Genomic DNA, 19,854 nt, shown 5'->3' with positions numbered 1-19,854 from the left:
CACGCTGCCTCTACCTCCATCCACCCCCACCCCTTACCAATCCCAGTTCAGTCTGATGGGTAATGGTGTCATCTAGCTGACCCCTGGGTGGACAAAGCCAGGTGGATGGGTCTTAGAGGTAGGGACAGTGAAGATCAATGGGGAGATACCAGGCCTTGCTCACAGGGGTGCCCTCGTCTAATGGAAGGTCATGGACACATACTGAGATCCAAAACATAAAGTCAGGGAAAAAACCTGAGTAGCCTTGATAGAATCATCCAAAATGCCTTCCTGTTGGACAGCGTGTTGGCCCTGGGGAGGGAAGAGGAGTAACCGTGGTGGTGGGCAGGATCTGGAAGAGGGAGCAGGCACCTTTGTTGTAGAAACAAGTAGTCCTGGATAATGGTCGAGGGAGGCTGGGCACAAAGGTGGAGAGCCACGAGCCCTTATCCAGTGCTGAATTCAGATAAAAACATGCTTTTCTGCCTCAAATCCCACTTTCCCACCCCTGGGCACCATGATAGGTGGATCAGAAGGTGAAACAGTGACCCAAGGCTGGGAAGACTGAGATTGCAGAGGCCGGGTTCTGGAGCCCTAGTCTTGTGGCAGCACCCCCAGGTCAGCTTCAGTACTGAGCACGCAGAGTCCAAGCATTGCATCAGGCCCTCCACTTCCTCCACTAAGGTTGTCCCCTCCATGCAGGCCTGGAGCAAAGCAGCATGCTGCCTTCCCCATGACTTCCTTGTTCTAAATTGTGACACAGGTCCTTCAGTTAATTGTCCCAAAGGCTGTGACCGTCAGCAAGATTTCATGGAAGGCTGGAAATTACTACCCAGAGAAGCCTAGAAGTAGAGTTTTGATTCAGCTCTTCTGAGCCCACAGACCCAAGCCTTTCTAGAAAACCCTCCTGAAGTCTGCCTGGATGTCTCCAGCCTGCCTCACTGTGGCAGCTGTCTGCCATCCACAGCTTCCACCGGAGCCCACCTGACAATCCTGGACCCCGTGCTCCCACCTCAGCACTCCCTCCTCACTGCCCACTCACTTTCTGTGCTGGGATTGCCCCTTCTTAGGTGGATTGACAGTGGAATGCCCAGTTCCTCTAGGAAAATCCTAGCCCCTACCCAGAACTCCCAAAAGTAGTAATGGGAGACCTCAGTTTATTTTCCAGAATATGGGTCATTCACTTGGTCAGAAATAACACATATAAGTTGGCAAAGCCCAGCTCAGGTTGAGTAGAGCACAATTCAGCTCAGTCCTGTGCTTAACAGCCATTTCCTGCTTAAGAAAAAGGTGGGGTCCATACAACCCGCTAGCCAGCTTCACAAGTCCAGTCTGTCATGTGTGTGCATGCGTGTGTGTGTGTGCATCCTCTTTTCCTTCTTTGTGCCAGATGCCATCCCTGGTCCTGGAGATGGTGTGGTAAATATGACAGACAGTCTAGTGGGGAAGAAAGATGAATCAGCAGACAATTCCCACTCAGTTATAAGAACTAAATGGTGCTAAGATCAGGTGTAAGGAGCCCTTGGAGGGAGCCCATAACGCAGCCTGGCACAGGGACCTGAAGAATGGGCAGGTGAAAGTAAGAAGGAAGGATGATTCAGATAGAAGGGTCGGCGTTTGCAGTGGCTTAGGGATTGGAGACTGGTTCAAGACAGTAGGTATGTATGGCTGGGAATTGAGCAGGGAATATGGAGGGATGAGGAAGGAGATTTAAGCCAAACCAGGTAGGCAGAGAACTGGACAGGCTACAGCAATTAGTGGAGAGCCATTGAAAGGTTGTGAGCAAGGGAAGTAACAAGTTAAGATTTGCAGTTGAGCAGGATCCCTGAGCCTCATTGTCCTCATCTATAAAATGGGGATAATAATAGAACAATAGAACTGTCTGGAGAATTAAATGAGATAATGTATGCAAACAGTGCTTGGCAGGTAGGCAATTAATTCATTCAGCTGAGATTCTTTTCATTGTGAAGCCTTGTACATAGCTCAGTGTTAGCTAAAGTTACACTGTTGCAACTATTTAACCATTTAGTTATTCAGCCACCTCCCGAACTGAGAAATGACACGACCTAAGGTTAAAGACCATGTCTTAATCCTGTTTTTGTTCCTGTTTCCAGCACAAAGCACGTATTAGGTACCTGTTGAGTGCGGGCCAAACGCTCAAGGGGCAAGTCGGGGGACAGGACATACCACGTTCGACCACAAGAGGGCGCGCTGCGTTCCTACCAGAGAACTGAGCTGCTGGGGAAAGGTGGGCTCCGCGACCCAGCGCAAACCACCTTCCAGGACCACTCTTTGAGGAAGCCCAGTGCGAAGAAGCGTGCTTTCTCAGGTCAAATTTGTGAAGTGATTAAAGTTTTCAGTGTTGAAAAGTGCACTCACAGCACCGATGGTAGACACTGCCTCCATCCCCGCTGTTCTTTTGTTTGGGTTTGACTCTGGGTGTTTTTTAATGGAAAATCAAAATGACGCCTTTTCCTGATCCGCTTGCATCTTTGTGGAAGTGGGTACTGCACATGACCCCGAAGTGTGCAAAACTTCACAGTCCGAGCCGCTGTCACCCCGGCTGGGAACCCATCAGATCTCTGAGAGCAGATTAGGGATCAGGACAGGTCAAACAGGAAAAGGTTTCGTTGAAAGAGACCCGGAAAATTTCAGGGAAGGCAAGTGATGGAGACTGGGGAAGGAGCGGGGAAAGGAAGGGTCCGGGGAGGGAGGGGTTAACTCGGGCTCGGCCCCGCGAGGCGGAAAGGGCGGAGTGAACGCACGCGAGGCTAGCCCGTGGCGCAGCCTCCAGAAAACAACAGGCCTTCGGGGCACAGACGGGGTTAAGGGGGCGGGCCCGGGAGAAGCCACGTGCCGGGGCGAGAGGCTATTGGCTCGCCAGAAGTTGTTTGTGAGCGGCCATTGGCAACGACGGGGCGCCGCGGAGAGCCGGTTGGCCGGGGCCTAGGGCCGCCAGGGCCGGGTAGAGGGAGGAGGCAGCCGAACCGCGTCGCTGGGCCGGGCTGGGCCGAGCCGAGCGCCAGCGATACTTGTTCGGCAACCGGAGCCCGGGCCCGAACTGCGGCCGCCGCCGCCATGCGCTGGATCCGCGCGCTGCTGAAGAATGCATCCCTGGCAGGGGCGCCCAAGTACATAGAGCACTTCAGCAAATTCTCCCCGTCCCCGCTGTCCATGAAGCAGTTTCTGGACTTCGGTATGGAGTGGGCGGGAGACGGCTGGCCACAGGGGCCCTCGGGAGCCGGGTTAGAGTGAATGAACGGGCCTGACAATGGAGGATTAACCGGAGGAGAAGAGAGGCCCTGAGTGACAGGGAAGGGTTGCTTGGAGTGGTACGGGCAGGAAAGGGTTAACGGGGAGGCAGGGACCGACCCTGAAAGGGTTAAGGGTGCCCTGGCTGTACAGACACTCGACTGGACTGTGAATGAGGGCGAGGTGGGGTGGACTGGGAAGGAGGGGTCCAAGGTGTCTTCCTGAGCTTTGGGAGGGGTCTTAACAGAGTAAGGGGCAGTAAGGCGTCATGTTAGGGCAGGAAGGGAGTTATATCCAGGCCTAAAGAGTTAATGGGGGCTGTCTGGGTGACTCAGAATGGGGAGCAGAGAGTAAGTGCCAGGGAGTGCTGGTGGGGGTACCAGGCATAGTTGGGAGTTGCAGCCATCTGGAAGGAGACTTGAGCTGGCCTGGGCACCCAGGGGTCCGCTGGGAAAGGGGCTCTTTCAGAAGACACCAGCAGGAGAGAGACTGACCAGTATAACTCCACCCCTGAAGGAGCTGGCCCCTAGCTGTCCCAGTGGGCAAGGACAGTTGAAGATCAAATCTCCAACCTGTCTGCCTGTCTCCAGCTAGGCAAGGGGCCCAGGACACCATGAGGCAGAATCAGGAGGCATGCACCCACTCTTGTCTTCCCCGGGTTCCTGGGCCAGGTCTCCCACCACGAACATTCTAAGCAGGGGCAAGGCTGTGCCAACGTGGCAACTAAAACAGGCCTTGTGTGGGCCCTGTCTGCCCATAGGGTATTGCCATGGTGCCAGCCGGGAATTAGCAGAGGGTGCCCAGGTTGCTCTTGAGTTGAGGAGATGGTGCCTGGCTCAGGTTACAGCTTCATCACTGATGGTAGGTGGTGGGGAGGTGTAAGGAGGACACAGGGGCCACTGTTGCCAGGACTTGTCTGCCTATCTCCCTGCCCTGTTGAAGCTGCCCCATGTAGGAAAGCCTCCTGGGCCCTCCCTCATCCACCAGCAGCTACCCACCCCAGACTGGACCGCGATCACAGAAATGTCGTAGCTGGTTGGGGCTCATAGTAGAGTTTGGCTCACCTGTGGTGCAGTGGGGAAAACTGAGCCCCTCAGAAGGATGGTGACATGGTGTGGGTGACAGAGCTGGAAGCAGAACCTGGTCTAGAACCTAGGTCTCCTGACTCTAGGCCAGGGCTTTATTCAATCCTTTACCCCCTCGTCATCTCGCAGTCAGACCAAGGACCAAGGCATTTGGGTTCCCATCCTTGGGCCGTTTGCTTTACTGGTGAGTACTAAGGTAGGGGCAGCTCTGCAGTGGTCAGCAAGACCAGCCCAGACAACCTGGATGGACCATCCAGTCTGGATGGACTGGGGCCAGAGATGATGTGGGGACCCTGCAGCCGCAGTGGCCCAGATAGCTCCCCTCAGCCAGGGCCCAGCCCAATGGACTTCCCAGGCTCCTCTGCCCACCTGGATCAACCCACCAAAGTAAGTGTCTTTTGAGAGGCAAAGAAAGAGAGGAAATGAGGTAACTTAGGCCAGAGGCAGCTGCAAGTAGGCCTGGGAGTGGCCCTGTCCCCTGTGGTTGGAGACAAGCAGGGTTCGGCTGGAGATGTAACCTTCCCACTGGTTGTGTGGGGTGGTGTGGAGGTCAGAGTCCTGCAGGGGATTAGGAGAGGTGCCTTGTTCCCCATCCATGATCGCTCCTCTGCATCCTCAGGGAAGGAAGGATTTAGTCGACCTGACTCTGGTTCTGAGGTTTGCAGCTCTGTGGGCTCACCTTTCTCTCTCCCACCAGGGTCCAGCAATGCCTGTGAGAAAACCTCCTTCACCTTCCTCAGGCAGGAGCTGCCTGTGCGCCTGGCCAATATCATGAAGGAGATCAACCTGCTTCCCGACCGAGTGCTGAGCACCCCCTCGGTGCAGCTGGTGCAGAGCTGGTGAGACCCCAGCTAGTGTCCACACCTCCCACTCCATTTCCAGGTGCCCCTGGGCTCAGAGATGGAGTCCCTATACTCCCAGCAGCTGTGAGGGAGGCAGAGACAGGGGAGAAGTACAGGGACGCGGAGAGGCCAGGGAGTTGTCCAAGGTCTAGTACACTGCTAGGCCAGAGCAGGGACTTAGATCATGCTCCTAGCCTCCATGTCTGTGGGACAGCCCCGTGCTTACCACCCTCCTTTCTCTGGAAACCCAAGATTCACCTAGGAAATTGTTTTCATAGCCAAAACCCCAAATCAGGCTACTATCAGCCTTTGCTACTAGCCCTGGTCCTGAAAACCCGTACCTGTTAGAAAATATTACCTGGGAAACTTTGTGGGAAACAAAAACAGGAAAAAGTAAATCTTCAAATTACATAATCCAACCATAAGTCAGACTGTTTTAGATGTTGGAAAACACCCAGATAGATGCAGGGATGGCACAGTATGTACCCCAAAGAGCTTCAGAGGGCAAAGACCAAACATTGATTACACAGAGCAGCGGTAGCACTAAGTCCTCGGTAAAGTTCATTCAAGAACTCTGCCAGGGTTAAGTAACTGGATGGCGTCAGTGGCCAGTCACACAGAGAATAAACAAAAGTTGTTCTGTCATTGGGCATGTAAATGACTAATCATGGTTGGTCTTAAGTGGCACCAGGCAGAAATCTTTCACTAGCTCTTCCGGCTATGGTATGCATGGCCGTGGTTCCCTGCTGGGTTCGGGAGAGGCATCTGCACCTGCTTGGAGCCCAGAGCCGTGCTAAGTATGGGCAAATGACAGCAGCCACTGCCCTTGGGGGACCCGTCATCCCCTGAGCGCATAAAAAGCTAACTAAGTGCCTAGATAGTAGGGGGAGCAGTGGTCTGCTGAAGAATTCCTTTTACTTAAATTAAGAATCAAAAGAATTATGTAAAGGCAACACTGACTGGGTTATTTCCCCTCATTGCAGAAGTATAATGTGTTCACTTTGAACATTTGGAAAACACCACTAAGTAAATAGAAGAGAATACCAGCCACTACCCTCTACCCCCTAACCAAACACTGTAAGGGTTTGTAAGCTTTTATGGGTGTCCTTTCTGTATGCATGGGTATGCGTAGGCATGACTTATTCTACTAAATGAGATGTGATAAGGAAAATGTCTTGCTCACAAGGCCAGGCACATAGGTACCCAGTGATTGTTAATTGAATCAGAAGGTGGGGGTAAGTTGAAATAGATTCATAGAGGAGGTGATGCATCACTGGGCCTGACAGAGTACCTAGGTGAGCCTAGACCAAGAAAGAAGGGAAGGGCATTTCAGGCCACAGGAACTGTGCGTGCCAAGGTGCTAAGGCAGGAAAGGCCCATCTAGGGCCACCAGGAACTTACTCTGTGGATATAGTGCTGTGAGTGCGAGCCGTGACGGCAGGCTGAGGGGATGGAGGCAGAGGCTGATTTTCTGTAGCCCAGCCAGGTCACCCCTCGCTGGGCCCTGTTCCTCAGAAGTGCAGGACCTCTGAGCCACCAGCATGTCCCACCATGGGGCAGTGTGGAAGTCATGGGGCAGAGATAGAAGGCGCCATCTGTCCGCACCCCTCCTCCAGCTCTGTCCAGCTGGCTGACCTGGCTGCCTCTCCAGCTGGTCCCTGATTAGCTGGACAGGGCTTCTCAGGCCCCTCCCTGGACATTTTTCGTAGGAGAGCTGAGGGATGCAGGAACTAGGGAGCCACCAAAATGCCCAGGACACCCCAGGCTCCTACCATGTCCCTTCCTGAAAATCCATTACACATGTGGGGGCTTGGCCTGACTTATTTGTCCCTCAAAGCTTGGAGCTAATGTCAAACAACAGCAGGAGGGAGTGAAGCTAGACGAGAAAGAATACTTCCCAGTGGATGATTCAACTTAGAGGAGAGCAGGCCAAGGGATTGCTGGAATATTCTGACACACTGCAGAGACAGCCTGCCGAGATAGTTTCCAGGGAATGGGCTTTGGCTATAGCAAGAGAGACTGAGGTCTGAAGGCAGTGAGGACTTCCTGGTCGGGACAAGGTGGCTGCCTGTGAGGGAGTACAGGCCTCCTGCAGGAGAACCCTACCAGCTTGGATGGTAGAGGTGGTCGTGGTGGGCAGGGTTTTCATGAGAAGAGGGAACAATGCACTCAGGAGGCTGACGGGAAGACCACTCCCCTCAGAGTCTCATAAGTAAAGAGCGAAACCTCCCCTTCTAAAAAATGGAAACGTCCTGTACAAATGCTATTAGTAGTAGTAGTGGTGATAGTTAATACGTGGTAACAATTAATGGAGTTTCTACTCAGCTGGGGAGAGGTTCTAGGCAGGAGTCACTGTGGGTGAATTGAGAATTCCTGGTTCTACATATGCCTGATAAATTATTTAAACTGGACAGACTGGTGTAGTGGGACCCTGTTTTGGTGTGGCATCGGCATGCTTCACCTTGAGGCCCAGCTTTGCTGCTTGGTAAACACTTAATCCTTAGCAAACCCTCTGCCTCTCTGAGTATCAGCTTTTCATCTGTAAAATGGGGATCTGTTCTGTTTCTACGGATCAGACACCGCTGCTAGATGTGCAAGTATGCAGAACTCCATAGACACAGCATGTCTCCAGCTCCTGGGTGGCATCATCTCCAGAGATGAGTGATTGTGACGGAGACTGATTGTCTTAATGTAGTACTGATGAGTACGAGGATGTCAAACGCAAGCCTGCTTGGAGTGCCTGCTGGGCGTCACCAACTGATTAATTCATTTAACCCTCAGTTTAGAGATGGGGACACTGAGATTCGGAGATGGTAAACAGCTTGTCCAGATCACTCGGCAGAATGTGGGAAAGCCGGGATTCCAACCAGCCTGTGCGATCTGGGGGCTGCATTCTTGAAGGGAAGGAAGAGTGCTGTGTTCTGGGCAGTTCTGGGGTCAGAGATTTCTAAGCTCACAGTGCAAGCCAGTGGGAAGGTAGGATTTATCTTACAGTAATGTGTTTGATACCAGGGTCGTTGGAGCACAGCAGCAACCTCACCTCCTCTCGGGAGGGCAGGACAGCAGGGAGGGTGTGGAGTTGGTGGGGACGTGCTTCCAGAAAGCAGAGGGTTAAGTGAGAGTTACAGAGTAGAATCAAATGGCAGTGAGTCATCCTGTCACTAACAGAGTCTTGCCGCAGTTGTAGGGAAGGGGTTGAAAGCCAATGTGGCCGGCACCTTCTCATGAACCTTCCTTGCCTGTCTGTGAGGTTTTTGTGACCCCTGGGCCCCAAGTCCAGCCTGTGGGGAACTCCCACCCTGAAGGAACCAGGCCTTGCCCTTGAGAAGAAGAACCAGCCCCATGACAGTGGCTCCAGTCATCCAGGGTCTGCGCCACACCGGACACAGGGCAGGGGCTGAAGCCAGATCCTCTCGTGGAATCCCTTAGCCACTCCCCGCATAATCAAGTGATCCTAGAGCCTGATGGCCTGCATTGTCTCTCGATTCTGCACCATAGTCCCTTGAAGTACTTTCTGCTGTGAAGCCCAGTTTTATAGAAAGGGACTGAGCAGGTCGGCTGGGGGGGCCTCCTGAGGGCACAGCCAGTACCAGGGCCCAGGTCTGCCAGCGCAGGGCCGCAGCCTCCACCCCTCCACAGAGCAGCTTCCCGATGCAGGGCCTATCTGTCACCTCTCCCCTCCCCACACAGCCGTCGCCATCACAGTGTTCACACTCCTTCTCCCCAGCAGCTGTGGACACGAGTGCCCAATGCACAGCCACCCACAGGTGCACAGAGGTACACACATACCTCCACTTGCTCAGTGTCCCCTCCTCCTTCCTCACAGCCTGCACCTCCCGCCCCACCACAGGCATACTCCTTCCACCATCCCCAGACACACCCACACCCTGTCCACCTCTCCACACATTTCCACCCCTCCTGCCTCCCAAATCCAGGCTTCTGGACCGGCAAAAATGCCCCAGAAGACAGGGTTTGGGACTTCCACATTACCATGGGCCTGTAGGAGAGGGCTCTAGATCTCACCCTGGGGCTCTGGGACTCTGCAGTGGCCTTGTTTACTGCTGAGGGCAGCAGGCCCAGGTCTCCCCGAGGGCCATTATGTTAGGCCACTACCTGCTCACCCACTCTGCATGGCCAAGGGCAAGTGTACCTGTAAGGGACGTGTCTGTCATTGCACCACTGCCTTCAGGCCTCCCTGTCCAAGCTCAGTTCTTTCTGGGCCTAGGAGGGGCGGGCAGTCCAGGAGCCAGCATTGCTCCCTCCCCTGTCTCTCCCTTCTGGACCACCATCTGGCCCAAGGGTGAACTCTGGTGTGCAAGGTGTCTCAGGGCTTCAGGCCAGGGCCAGGGACCTCTGGGAAAACCCTTCCCCTCTTCTCCTTTCCCTTCTGAGAGTATACCCAGGCCCACTCCTCTGAGGGATGGCCCTGTGAGCAATTCTAACTGTGCTTCCCAGCCCAGGAGAGGCCTGAGGCTGGCAGCTCTCTGCTGCCTATTGTCAGTCCTGGTGCCCTTTGCTCTACTTAATTAGTCATGTGACCCAGGCCCGTTTCCGTTCTCCAGGGCTCCTTAGGCAGCTGTGGAGGGCAGTGCCAGCAGCTAGAGGCTGCGCCCTACCCAGGGCCCTGGGACTCTGACCCTATCTCCCACCTCCTGGCTAAGCCAGTCAGGGCCTCCCAGCTCCAACCCCCTCCCTCCCTGCTTGCCACACCCCTCCTTGGGAAGGGGTCCCAAGGACCCACTCTCCAGCTGCGCCCCTTCCCTTTCACTCTGCACCTACCCCAAGCACTGCATCCCTTCAGGTTTCTCCCTCAACCCCCCTTGGACCCTCCAGGAATCACACGATCCTGACACTTTCTCCTGGATAACAGTTAGAGAACATGGGATATGAGGACACACTGGCGTGCAAGGGAATCCCAGCTCTGCACATTAACTTCCTCATCTGTACAATGGGTCTTGCAGTAGCACCCACCTCAGGGTAATCATGCAGCTTAAAGTGGGGGGGCAGGCAAGCCCAGCAGAGCCCTGGCAGGTGGCTGGTGCCCCGCAAATGCTGACGACCGTCACCATCGACAACAGCAGCATCACTGTTGGGACCAGCGTGGGTGGTGAGCAGTCGCTGCGGGGCTTAGACTTGGAGCCGGGGGTTGGCCAGCTGCTTCCTGTGTGGCCAGAGACATGTCACCTGCCCTCTCTGAGCTGGTTTCCTTGCCTGCAAAAAGGGGAAATACTGAGTCGTCATCAGGTGTGCTGGGAGATGAGAGACTGTGAGCACAGGCAGGCACTAACTGTCCCTAAGCGTCAGCTGTTACAATTGTCCAAGCCGACTGAGGTTAGGCTTTAGGAGTGCCGCTCTACCACTCTGATTGTTTGCTGAGGCTGCAGGGAAGCTGATCTGCCATCTGGGCCCCCTCACCTCAGTGATTATGCTCCTCCTGTGCTGGGCCCCCGATGGGGAGGGCAGGCAGAGAGTGCCACAGCTGGGACAGTTCCATCCTTGCTGTCCAGAGCATGACAGATTAAAACATGGTGATATTTAAGCCTGTGCACCCAGTACAGCCAGTAGGACTGATGGTGTTGGGGGCCTCCTGGAGGCTCAGAGGATGTACTTAGCTGATGACGTTGTTTGACCACCATTCGTAACAAGAGCAAACATTTAGAGAGTGCTCACTAGGTACTAGGCACTGTGCTGATTATCACATTTAATCCTCACCAAAAGGCAGGTAGGTACAAACCCTCCATTTTCCTGATGAGGAAACTCAGGCTCAGAGAGGTTCCAAAACGTATCCAGGGCCACACAGCTCGAAGTAGAAAAGCCAGCAGTGGAACTTAGGAGAGCCACTCTCTCACCATCCTCTCCTCTGCCTTAAGCGAGAGAGGGATGAGGAGCAGTTGCTAGGTGAAGGGGAAAGGGCTTTCTGGACAGGGGGACCTTGAGCAACGTGGAGGTGGGCATATTGAGCAGCCCCAGGACTGTACAGTGGCAGGAATGCTGGAGACTTGAGAATTCGTTAAACCATTTACCAGTTGTGGGACTGCTTTATGCCAGTGAGGAGCCGTGAAATGGAGCTAATTCCTGCCCATCCCATTTTACCTGTCAAGGTCAAAGTACTGTGTACATGGGCATGTGCCTACCATGGTGGGGCCTTTTCTAGAGGGACTACTAGACCCAAGGCCCTTCCCACCCTGGGCTCTTGGGAGCCCCTCCTCCCTGCTGACCGGAAGTGTTTCTGCCAGAGAAAAGCTCAGCTCTCTGGCCTTTCCCAGGAGAACAGGCTGCAGGCTGGGCATATAGCAGGGGAACAGTGGGGGTCCTGGCTCATGGGAGCAGGGGACAATGGCTCCAGGTTGGTACCATCTGCTGCCATGGTGGGCCTGACTCCCTCACAGAAGATGGCCCCTCTGCTGCTCCGAGTTCACGGCTTCCCAATGGTCCCCATAGTTACCCAGCAATTTTCTAGGTCCTGGGGATGCTGGCTTCCTAACCAGGCCTGCATATGGGGGACAAGGGGGCTACCCACTCCTCCTGTGCCCTTCAGAGTAGAGTGAGCTCTTCAGGGGTCTCCATGGGCTTCAGCCCCACCAAGGGTCAGAGCTGAGCATGTCCACTGACTGCTGGGTCCTCCCCACCTGCCGTTTAAAATCCAGTTCCCTGGGCAGATTACCCAGATCCTGGTGCCTGGCCCAGACCCACCCAACCCAGGGTTCAAAGTGTGAGTCTGTCCTCCTCACAGGTTCACAGCCCTGCTCTGTGGGAGGCCCTGGGCCGGCCACTCTGTCAGCTGTGCCCTATAGGATGCAACAGCCACCTGTGGGGTAGATGTTAGGATCAGTTTCCATGAAGGGGCCCAGAGAGACTGCATGACTGGCCTCAGCTTCTCTCACCGTGGGCCTGTGGTAAGTCTCTCCCCAGTCTGGGCCTCACTTTCCTGATCCATGAGCCCCCATGGATGAGATGATCTTGAAGCTCCTTCAGAGACTACTATTCTTGGATCCCAAAGCAAAGGAGCTGTAAGGAGGACCAGTAACTTAGAGGTTTTCTGGCACAGTTCACTGTGTTGTCACACAGAGACTTGCCTGCAGATGGATTGAGAAAAATGATGATGCAGCTTGCCAACCGGTGCAGCTCAGGGGGTGCAGACGAGAGTGGGGTCAGCCAGGTCAGGTGGGGAGGGCAGCCGGCCTGGCCCGGAGCTGAGGCAGTGTCCCCGCCGCTCCTGCGCATAGGTACGTCCAGAGTCTCCTGGACATCATGGAGTTCCTGGACAAGGACCCTGAGGACCACCGAACCTTGAGCCAGTGAGTGCGGGCCCCACTTGGCGGCAGGAGGGCAGGTGCAGGAGAGGGGCGTCTGGGGCCACAGCTCCAGGGGTAGATACACGAGCGGGGTGAGCGAGATTATCCCTGCCCTCTGGGACATCCAGCCTGAGGGGGGAGACAGGCCCAGGCCTTGGCAAGCCCTGAGTCTGATGGGGAGATCCGAGCCCCATCCCTGGGGTGCCCAGGCTGTCAGGCGGGTAGCGGGGGATCCAGGGTGAGCTTGGGAGGAGCGGGGAGAGCACCACGCATCCATCAGGCTGGGAAGGTGGAGTGAGGGAAGACATGTGGAGAGGAGGTCAGAAGAAGGGGAGAATTGGAGGCCGTCCTGGGGACGGGGACTGGGTGGGGACCAACCCCTGCCCTGCCCTGCAGGTTCACTGATGCCCTGATCACCATCCGGAACCGCCACAATGACGTGGTGCCCACCATGGCACAGGGCGTGCTGGAGTACAAGGACACCTACGGCGACGACCCCGTCTCCAACCAGAATATCCAGTACTTCCTGGACCGCTTCTACCTCAGCCGCATCTCCATCCGCATGCTCATCAACCAGCACAGTGAGCAGGGCTACGGTGGGGGCTCGGGGCCTGAGCGAGTGTTCCCGGCCCCCAGGTGAAAGGAGAAAGCAGCAGCATTGAGACCCATGGTTTTAAATGTGCACAGAATGCAAAATTGTCACTTCTTTTAAGTGTGGTATTCATCAAAACTCACGTTACATTCAGGGACGGTTTACTGTTTCAAGTTCCAAGGAGAATTCACTGTGATTGTCAAGAAATCATTGCCAATCGAAAGTTAAATGAGTTCCTCATGCCCAAATAATTTCAAATGCAAGATGGTAAAAATTATTTGTAAATGGTGCAGCAAACAGAAGAATACATGTAACGCGGGCTGTGTGTGGGCCGAGACCCCTGAGAAGAATGCTCGGGCCTGCAAGGGTCCAGGGTGGCCTGACCCAGGGATGGGAGGGGTCAGGGCAAGAGTGGGGTGGCGTGCCCTTCAGAGTGGGCACTAGATGGAGGTGGGGGTGGAGAGCCCTGTGGGAAGAGAGAGCCGGCAAGCTCTGCGGCTCTGCCAGCAGCACCTCCTTCCTGCCTGCAGCCCTGATATTTGATGGCAGCACCAATCCAGCCCACCCCAAACACATCGGCAGCATCGACCCCAACTGCAGCGTCTCCGAGGTGGTGAAAGGTAGGCGGCCCCCACTGTGCCTCACGGAGGAGCCCCTGTGAACCCCGCAAGCTTACCTGCCAGAGGGTGACCCACTGCCCAGTGTGTTGGTGATGCCTCGTGTCTGTACCAGGACTGCCTGCTGGGTGGACCGCCCCATTCCCTGAATGGCCCCTCTCTCCTGCCAGATGCCTATGACATGGCCAAGCTCCTGTGTGACAAGTATTACATGGCCTCACCCGACCTGGAGATCCAGGAGATCAATGGTGAGCAGTGTGTGTGTCTGAGGGCTGGGGACATGGAAGAGGAAGGTGGGAATGGGAGCCACAAAATCACCTGTCAGCTAGAAGGGGGAGAAGCAGAGCTTTACCGGATGATGATGATGAACATATGTGACAAGTATTTATTAAGCAGTAAACCCAACAAGCAAGGATCTTGTTCTCACAGAGCTTGCATTCTTGGTACCAGGAGGCTGGGGAACGGGCCCTTTAACCAGTGAACAAATAATAAACAAGAAAACTTCAGATCATGAAAAGTGACAGGAAGGAAAGAAAATGGGGTGACGTGATGGCGAGGGGTGGACAGTATGTGGGCTGTCAGTCTGGCTGCCCTCCCAGGACCCAAGTCACAGTGGCTCAGTCAAGAGAGAGGCCTCCCTCTCCAGCCTCTGGGGCAGAAGGGTCGCAGCTGGCTACCCATCTCCTGTGCCAGGTCCAGCCTGGATGAGGGGGGAGAGGACATGGCCGGTAGGGCCCAGCAGTCGAACACATTGCTTCCCTAAGTTACCTGGCTTCCCCCAAGCTCCCAGGGAAGCTGGAGATTTAAATTTGGTTCCTCACCGGGCAGCCATGTGCCAGTTAAAACTTTGTGGTAGGGGTATCTGTGCTCAAAGGAGGAGGGAAGAATGGATACCATCCTCTGCGGATCCTCCTTTGGGTGGAGTAGTCCAGGACCAGAGGATTGGTACAGTGGGGCTGGGAGACTGAAGGGGTGATGAGCTGGAGAGAGAAGCTGGAGCATGTGGGGCCTGCAGCCCGTGGGCAGGACCCGGGATTCTGGTGCAGCAGGCAGTCACTGGAGGGTCTGAAGCACAGTGATGACAGGATGACTTACAGTCTAAAAGTGTTTAGAGGTTGGAGGAGGCAGGAGAGGACACAGGAAGGCCAGTCAGGAGGTCAATGCAGGATCTAGGCAGGGGGAGGGGATGGCAACAGAGATGAAGAGAAGGAGTAGGCTTGGTACGTACCTTGGAGGTAGAGGTGTCAGGCCTTGCTGCTGGCGGGGTGGGGGCGGGTACAGGGGAGAGGAGGATCAGGGACCTGGAAGTCACCTCTACCCTACCCTGCACCCACCTGCTCCTTAGCCACCCCACTCTGTGCCAGAAACGTAAGGTGTTTCATGCCTTTGTACCCAGAAGTCACGCTGCCCACATCCTCATCCTCCCTTAAGGTCCAGTTCAAATCCAGCTCCTCCAAAGAGTCTTCCCAGACCTCCCAGAGGAGACAGGCACTTTCCTGCTTAAGCTGTCCCTTTGTAGCACTGTTGGTTATGTGGGGCCAGAGACAGGCCACTTTACTTCAGTATCCAGAGGGTCAATCCCAGGGCCTGGCACACAGCTCTGGATACCCCTAATGTGAAAGTCGTGTGTTTCAGTCTAGGTGTGAATTTCTGAGAGGGTATGGCTGAATTTTAGTCATCTTTTTGTCCCCGCTGCTGAGCACAGGGCCTAAGATTCCTTCATTCATTGATCCAGTGCACATTTATTGAGCTCCTGCTACATGCAAAGCTCTGTTCCAGGCACCAGGGAAAGACACTCAGTCCCAAACATCAAGAAACTCTCTGAGCTAGATGATTTTGGGGAAGCAGAGTGCTGCTGTCAGCATCATCTGGGCAGCACTCCTTCTTTCTCCCCACACTGAGCGAGAAAGTTCTCTGGGGCATTCTGGTATCCAGGTGAAGCTAGTAGGTCGGATATAGGATGGATAGATACTATTTGAATGGGTAAGTAGTGGATAAATGGCAGATGAATGGAAGGGTGAATCTGTACTCCATAAATGAATGGTAGGTATTTGAACAGACGCATAGATTGAAGGGCAGTTGGATGGTTGAATGGACACTAGATGGGTAGATAGAGGACTTCATGGATGTTGATGGATATGATTAATGGATGGATGGATGGATGGATGGATGGGTGGATGGACATCGTATAATGGATGGATGCTGTATGGATAGACAGAGGGTTGAATTGACTGAATGAATGGATAGATGAATGAACAAATGGTAGATGAATAAGCAAGCAGAAGGATGGATGATAGGCAGGTGCTAGATGCTGGGTGAATGAATGCTGGATGGTGACCTCTTGACAATTTCCTGTCTTTGGTCTTGACTTCCCCAGCAGCATCCAACTCCAAACAGCCAATTCACATGGTCTATGTCCCCTCCCACCTCTACCACATGCTGTTTGAACTCTTCAAGGTGAGGAGGCTCTCGGATTATCCTTTGCAGGGAGATGGGAGTAGTTGAGGCTAGGCTCCTCTCACTCGCTCTTACCTTTTTCCTTCCACAGAATGCCATGCGAGCAACTGTGGAAAGCCATGAATCCAGCCTCATTCTCCCACCTATCAAGGTCATGGTGGCCTTGGGCGAAGAAGATCTGTCTATCAAAGTATGTAACCTTTGACTTTGGGGGCCAGAGAGCAGTAGGATGCTCTGGCCACCGTGCCTGCCAGGAGATGGGCTTCAGGAAGACCTTGGGGACAGGGAAGGCCATGAAAGGTCAGGGGGGTTAAGAGGTGGGACATGTGGAAAACTGAGGTCTGGCAAGGCCCTGACATGTCCCATCTCCCCCAGATGAGTGACCGAGGTGGGGGTGTCCCTTTGAGGAAGATTGAGCGACTCTTCAGCTACATGTACTCCACAGCACCCACCCCCCAGCCCGGCACTGGGGGGACCCCATTGGTGAGATGGCTTCACCCCAATTCCCCTCCTACCTCCTAAAGGATGCTTGTCTTTTTTCCTTCCCATCGAATTGTCATGCCTCCCCACCTCTGGCCTCTTAGCTCCCATGGTCTCTCCATTCTTGTGTGGCTGTGTGTGATGTCAGTCCCCTCTCCCGACCGGATCTTCCTGTTCAGCCCAGTCTCTGAGCTTGCACATACCTGCCCATCTGGTGTCTGCCTGTCACCTTTTCTCAACTCCCCCCTCCCTTCTATCTCCCTACACTTTCTACCTCTCTCTTGGTAGTGTTCAACTCACCAACACCTGTCCATTCCCAGTGGAGTAAGCAGGACTGGGTTTGGGAAATTGGGACTCAGAGACGCCCTGTGACCTGCCCAGACCCCCTGACTGCCAGGGCCCTGCTCCTCTCCCTGCCGTGCTTACGGCCCCCACCCTGGCCCCCAACGCCGCCTCAGCCTTCCTCACTCCACAAGACTGATTTCCCACTTGCCTCAGAGCCTGTCCTTTCTCATATCCCTCCCTAGGGACATGTCCCTAGCAGGTCATGTCTGCAGCAGGTCACCCACAGAACCCCAGCTCAGCCCTCCTGCCTCAGCCCATTGGTCCCAGGAGTTCTGGGGAGGCTGGCACCAGCTTCCTCATCGCTCCCTGCTCTCGCCCCCTTGTAGGCTGGCTTTGGGTACGGGCTCCCCATTTCCCGCCTCTATGCCAAGTACTTCCAGGGAGACCTGCAGCTCTTCTCCATGGAGGGCTTTGGGACTGATGCTGTCATCTATCTCAAGGTGAGGCCCGTGCCTGCGGCACCCAGCTTGGGGGATGCGGGCAGGTCAGGCATGATTGAGCTGCTGTTAAGTTTCTCTTTCCCATCCTTCCAATCCTTCCTGATTCCAGACTGAGAATCAGAGCAAAGCTACAGTTCCCCAGCCCCCAGGCACTCCCTACTTGGCAAGCAACTCCATGGTCTATGACTAAGTCCCTGTTCTGGGGACCCTTGACTTGTTAGATCTAGAAGGAAGGCGGGACGACTTAGAGCTTGGCATTCAGCTCAAGGGGAAACTGAGGCCCAGAGTTAGTGACCTTGTTGAAGGTCACACAGCCCGGCCTCTGCCACTTCCTTCTTGACCCTCTGAGTGAGCAGGAGCAAGACAGTAGGGACGGATCCTTTCAGGGGTCTCTCCAGGCTGGGGCAGTTGTCTCAGCCAGTGTCTGAAACCTCACTGGGCTGACTCAGACATAGAGTGGGACACATGGGCCACAGTCCGTGGCCACTATACTCCACCTTGTGGGTGGGTGTTCTCCTGAGGAGTGGGCAAGGTGCAGGGGGGCAGAAGAGGCTGACCCTGCTGCTCTCCAGGCCCTGTCCACGGACTCGGTGGAGCGCCTGCCCGTCTACAACAAGTCAGCCTGGCGTCACTACCAGACCATCCAGGAGGCCGGCGACTGGTGTGTGCCCAGCACAGAGCCCAAGAACACGTCCACATACCGTGTCAGCTAGGGGCCACCGCCCTCAGCTGCACCTGAGAGAATGGGCCGCTGTCTCTGGGCCTGGCCACCACGGTGACCCTCCCTGTCCCCCTAGGCTCTCTCTGATGACCAGCTGTGTCTCTGTGGAAATCACTGTGGTGACCAGGCTGTAGTGGACCCTAAAGTGCCAACCTCTGTCTCCATGGAGACCCCTAGGCAGTCTCCATGGTGTCCAAGCTCTGTGGGTGATGCCTGAGGACTGGGGGCTGTTTCCATCCTGATGGGGTACCCCAGAGATACATTTCCATGGCAGTCTTCCTCTCTGAGACCAGAACTGCCCCTTTCTGCCAGGGCTCCAGGCCCTTCACTGCCCTCTGCAGCCCTGGCTTCCCAGTGGACACCCCTGCTTGCCTTATTTCCCTGGCCCATACAGGCACCTGGCCCTGCTCTGGTGTCAGTTAGCAAAGGGCCCGGCACCCTCCAGATCTGGGGTAGTCGGCTGGGGAAGGGGTTGCACTGTTGGACGCCTGGTCTGGGCTCTGGTCTTGGGCCCTCTGAGCTAGGAGGTCATGGCTGGGAGAAGAGGGGCTTCCCTGAAATGCCAGAAACCTGGGAGGACCCAGAGGTCCACCACCTAGCCAAGCTGCTGGAAGCCCCCCAGGTGGCCCCAGCAACGTTTTTGCCACCTCCCCAGCCCTTCCCAGCATGTCCTCACATGCACTCACCCACCTGCCCACCATACACACCCCCATGGTTCCACCTGAGCTCCAGACCCCAGCTGCCATTGTGCCCAGACATGTGCATGCTGGGGCTGGCTTTCTCCCTGGAATGCTCTATGTACATAGCTAGTTTTATAGCCTGAATCCCCCTTAGCACACAGGGGGTTAAAGCTGTGTGTTCTTCGCTGTGGCTGTGATGGCGACAGTGACATCCACAGTAAAGAGGAGATCCGCTGAGACTGTGGCCTGGTTGCTTTCCTGTGGGGAGGGAGACCCATACCCACGCACTCAGACTGTAGCCCCGGTGACCAACATAAGATACACCCGGGACACCCAGCCCCTTTCAGGGCATGACACAGTGTATTCTATGAGCCCAGCACCAGGCCAAGCCATAGAACACTTGAGCGCATGGTGCCTGGTGACAGACACAGTACCCTCCCCCGACGAGGAGACTGCACAGCCTCCTGACCCAGCCCAACCCCAACCTGGGGCAGAGAGAAAGGTCACTGGCACATAGTAAGTGTTTATTGAAATAGATTGAGTACTGCCTCCTCCCTTCACATGCAGGTAGGCACCCATGTAGCTCCTGATAGTTTCAAAGACCTGGGTGCCTTACAATCTCCCCACCAGGCCTAGATGTGCCAGTACCCCCGCCTCTGTTTCCCTCTGAAGCCCTCTCCTAGCACAGGTGGCACAGAAGAGTAAAGGGCTGAGTCTGAGGGAGAAGGCCCTGGCCGTACCAGGGATAGCCCTCAAGCCATGGCCCCAGGCAGGAATGAGAATTGGCATGCACTGGGGCCTGTCCACAGCTCTAGGCAGATGGGAGTTGGAGGGGGGCTTCTAATCAGAGGCCCCCTGTGATGACTGGCCAGTGCTCCAGAAGCTGGCCTAGCTGCTGGCGAGCATCATACCTGATGCTCCCTACAAGTACATATGCCTGTCCCTGGGCTGCTAGGAGATCCACTCGCTGCCAGAGGGGCTGGTCCCACCCCTCCTGTGGCCTAGCAAACCAAAGCCTGTATTGTCTGCAAGGGCTGGAGTTCTGATGGGCCCTGATGGGGACCCGTGC

General features: G+C 55.1%; 1 protein-coding gene across 3 annotated transcripts; it reads left to right on the top strand.

Moving 5' to 3' along the window:
- Nucleotides 1-2,878: 2,878 nt before the first annotated feature.
- PDK2 (pyruvate dehydrogenase kinase 2) lies at nucleotides 2,879-19,022 on the top strand. Of its 3 annotated transcripts, none has more exons than XM_017642425.3 (11): nucleotides 2,882-3,175; nucleotides 5,014-5,155; nucleotides 12,385-12,456; nucleotides 12,850-13,034; nucleotides 13,576-13,665; nucleotides 13,833-13,910; nucleotides 16,043-16,119; nucleotides 16,211-16,309; nucleotides 16,495-16,602; nucleotides 17,271-17,384; nucleotides 17,957-19,022. In XM_017642425.3, the coding sequence occupies exons 1-11, from the start codon at nucleotides 3,058-3,060 to the stop codon at nucleotides 18,095-18,097; spliced, it is 1,224 nt and encodes a 407-aa protein (XP_017497914.1). In that variant the 5' UTR covers nucleotides 2,882-3,057; the 3' UTR covers nucleotides 18,098-19,022. The 3 variants fall into 3 exon arrangements, with proteins under 3 accessions (XP_036854990.1, XP_017497914.1, XP_017497913.1); XM_017642424.3 differs by having other exon boundaries at nucleotides 16,040-16,119; XM_036999095.2 differs by lacking the exon at nucleotides 17,271-17,384 and having other exon boundaries at nucleotides 2,879-3,175; nucleotides 16,040-16,119.
- Nucleotides 19,023-19,854: the final 832 nt, after the last annotated feature.

Source organism: Manis javanica, chromosome 4, assembly GCF_040802235.1.
Source record: "Manis javanica isolate MJ-LG chromosome 4, MJ_LKY, whole genome shotgun sequence".
Classification (NCBI taxonomy): domain Eukaryota; kingdom Metazoa; phylum Chordata; class Mammalia; order Pholidota; family Manidae; genus Manis; species Manis javanica.
This window is presented reverse-complemented; position numbering and strand designations above follow the sequence as displayed.